The sequence below is a fragment of the Austrofundulus limnaeus genome, unplaced genomic scaffold (assembly GCF_001266775.1).
Source record: "Austrofundulus limnaeus strain Quisiro unplaced genomic scaffold, Austrofundulus_limnaeus-1.0 Scaffold637, whole genome shotgun sequence".
Lineage (NCBI taxonomy): Eukaryota > Metazoa > Chordata > Actinopteri > Cyprinodontiformes > Rivulidae > Austrofundulus > Austrofundulus limnaeus.
This window is the reverse complement of record NW_013953039.1, coordinates 42,827-46,457: the sequence shown is the minus strand read 5'-3', so window position 1 is coordinate 46,457 and position 3,631 is coordinate 42,827. Positions and strand designations below refer to the sequence as shown.

At 36.7% G+C, this 3,631-nt stretch overlaps 1 protein-coding gene across 2 annotated transcripts in view; it reads right to left on the bottom strand.

Annotated features, from left to right (window-relative positions):
• The window catches only part of LOC106531462 (SH2 domain-containing protein 4A), a 17,681-nt gene that overhangs the window by 2,487 nt on the left and 11,563 nt on the right, over nucleotides 1-3,631 (bottom strand). For both annotated transcript variants that reach the window (XM_014027335.1, XM_014027336.1), the window contains exon 3: nucleotides 97-211. In XM_014027335.1, coding sequence (XP_013882789.1) covers nucleotides 97-211 — 115 coding nt within the window. The remainder of the gene's footprint in view (nucleotides 1-96; nucleotides 212-3,631) is intronic.

Sequence of the window (3,631 nt, the reverse complement as noted above, 5' to 3'; positions counted from 1 at the left end):
CACACACACACACACACACACACACACACACACGCACACACACACATCATCATCATCATCATCATCATCATCATCATATGACATGTCAGAATCGACCTGTTGTTGAGGTTCTGGAGGAGTTTGGAGGACTTGAATTCATCCATCTCTCCAATTATGCTCACACTCACATCACCGTCCCGACCAATAAGCCACGTCACACTTTTATTGGAAACTGAAAACCATAATAAGAAAGAAAAAATTTAGAAAGAAAAAAATGTGTTGTGTTTTTTATTGTTTTGTTTTCCAGAACAGTCTGAGTCTTCTCATTGGCTGTTGTTCTGGTTATCAGCCAGTAGGTGGTGGTCTTCTATAAGTTTAAAGACAGAAAAGTAATATTCCAGTTAACTATTTTACTTTGTTCATTTCACTTTGTGTTCTTCCACTGTCTTACAATGTTTTTACTGAAACTCTGCAGGTCTCAGTTCACTGGGTTTTCTTAAAATCCAAAACAAAAACAAAAGTAAGAAAGAAAGTTAGTTAAATACTGAGGAAGGTTGATCTTGACTTGAAACAGTTTGACAAAAACTCTCTTTGAAGTAATATAGAGAACTCATTGCTTCCCTAATATTTAGCTTCAGAGACAGTTTTGTATAAAGTACCTCAAAGTGATACTTGAGTAAAAGTACAAGTACCATACCATAAAGTTCTTAAGTTAGTGTAAAAGTCTAAAAGTATCTGACATTTAATTTAATTCAGCTTATTTATATCAAGTCACCACAAACATCATCTCAGGGCCATGACCTTTGACTCCAATTAGTTACAGGCAAGCCTACCTCAGTTACTTTTTTCTCCATCATTGTTATTCCATGCCCCCTACTATTCCAAAAAAATTGAGAATGTATTGACCCGAATTTCACCATTTGTAATCTAATTGTCAAGTATTTCTGTTTTACTATTTGTATTCAATTATTGTGCAGCACCTGCTACCAATTAACTCTTTCTATATTAATAATTATTGTACAGCACCTTGTGATTTCCATTTCTGTGAAAGGCGCTCTATAAGTAAAATTTTACTTACTTACTGAGTAAAACTGAGCGGTTAGAATTTCCTAAATGACATTTATTGGGAGGTGACCAATAAAATTCATTCTATCTGAGAGGCACAATATATCTGGATATGTTTTTATTTAACAATAACGAGCCAGAATGAATGCGAGCTAAAATGTAAAAGAAGTGACATTTTTCTACTTTTTATCTTATTTTTTAATGTGAGGAGAAGTAAAAAGTCACATAACCAAAATTTCTACTTAAGTAGAGTAACCAAGTATTTGTACTAAGTTACTTTACAGCTCTGTTTAAGGAGTACTTTTATAGACTCTGACTTTACTTAAAGGAACAAACAGATCCCACACATTTTTGTCTAAAAACAAAGGGAGCTGATAAACATCGTAATGTCTCCATCACACACTGGAAAACCCTTTTTGTTAAGATGTTATCTGACTGTGACAGAAACTCAGCTGTTTCCATGACACTACACCACCTGACGATGAGAAAACGTGATGTCACACATAGAGACCTAGCTTTTAACCTGAGTGCACAACAACACTTTCTGCCAATTACAACCCAGTTCAGATGGGACAATTTAAAAGATCAGTAACGTCAGTGAGCATGAAGGAGCTCTCAAACCAGATTAAAAAAAAAAAGCAAACAAAGGTCTCTGTTTTTCTGTTTTTATTCAAGACAGTGCCAGGTGTTTGTGCTGACACTCAACACACGAGGATGGTGTGCCTTTTGTAAAGTTACACAGTCAAAAATTACCACCAATATTTTTGTTTTATTTAGCCTTTTATAAGAAAAAAATAACTGATTTATTTATCAGTCAGTTTTTCACCATATGATTCATACATTTACAAATGTCATAATTTATAAACTAAATATTTAACTTGCCCACCTAAATATTTAGGTTGCAACTTAAATATTTAGCTACCCACCTAAATATTTAACTTCAATATTTAGCTAGCTACCTAAATATTTAACTTGTGACTGAAATATTTAGTTTTCACCTAAATATTTAAGTTGCAACCTAAATATTTATGTAACCACCTGAATATTTAAGTTAAATATTTCGGTGGTTAGCTAAATATTTAACTTGCTAGCTAAATATTTAAGTTGCAACCTAAATATTTAGCTGAATAAATATTTCAGTCACAAGTTAAATATTTAGCTTGTTAAATAAATATTTAATTTGTAAGTTAAATATTTAGTTTATGAACTATGACATTTATAATATGAACCATATGGTGAAAAACTGACTTTGAAAAATAAATCTGTTCTTTTTTTCTTATAAAAGGTTAAATAAAACAAGAATATTGGTGGTTAATTTTGACTGTGTGACTTTACAAACGGCACCCCATACACGAGTGTTTACTGTGTAAATGACGTAGTCTGATGTCACCAACGACCCTCTCTGACATGAATCACAATGTGTCCAACAACACACCTTTATGCCGGCCTCTACAGTTACCTCACTGAGGTGTGAGATGAGGAGACATCTCCATTACATAGCTTGGATGTCTGTCTTAGTTACTATCAGGCTCACAAATAAACCAGAAACGCAGCATGCATTAGCATCCTCCTCTGACGAGTGAATATGTGCCGTCATGTGACATTTCTTGGCTCGCACGCACACAGAAACTTGTCTTTCCCTGCCAAAAGTCAGCACAGTGAACGCAAAGTGAAAGACGCCTGAGGAATATGTTGTGTAACACACAGACCCTTCACACTCGGCCTTCTCTCATGTGACATGGCAGAGATTAGGTAAACAAAGATGGTAACTTAATCTGTGGTTTAAAGCGTGGCGTCTCCCTCCATCCACTGAGTGTACTCAGACTGATTCAGGTTTCAGCCCACGGAACAATCTGACTGGTGAAGACAGAGGCCTTCTGTTACACACACACACACGCACGCACGCACGCACGCACGCACGCACGCACGCACGCACGCACACACACACACACACACACACACTGATAGTAGCACACAGAGCTCTCTCACACACACACACACACGCACGCACACACACACACACACACACACACACGTCCTGTGCAGTTGAACTAGTTAAAATGATAGGGTCTATGTGACGTGAGTCAAACCAGCACTTCTAATGAAAGAGCTCAGAACACAGTGAGTAAGACATGAAGACATGAAGGCAGAGCTGGGGCTTACATGGGCTAAAGACAGAACGAAGAAAAAGACACACTTAATCAGATTGGTAACTCGAGAAAGACTACATCTACATAACTTGTGTGTGTTTCATTACTTGTGTTTGGTGTTCAGAAGATTAATAAACTGTGGAGCAAGGCTGTCAAACTCAGTTACACAAGGGGGCCTAAATTCAGAGTTTGATCCAAGCAAGGGCCAATCTCTATTAACATTTATTGATAACATCATTGATATCAAATTATTCTGATCAAAATACAGTTGGCCTTTTCCTAATTATATTTTATGGATTATTTAGAGCAGAGGTGCCCAAAGTGGGGCCCGTGGGCCAAAATTGTTCTGCTAAGCCATTTGATGCAGTTGTCCTGATTACGACTGACTTACTACTGATTACCTCCCCTTTATGTGTTATCTGACCTAACCCCCCCCC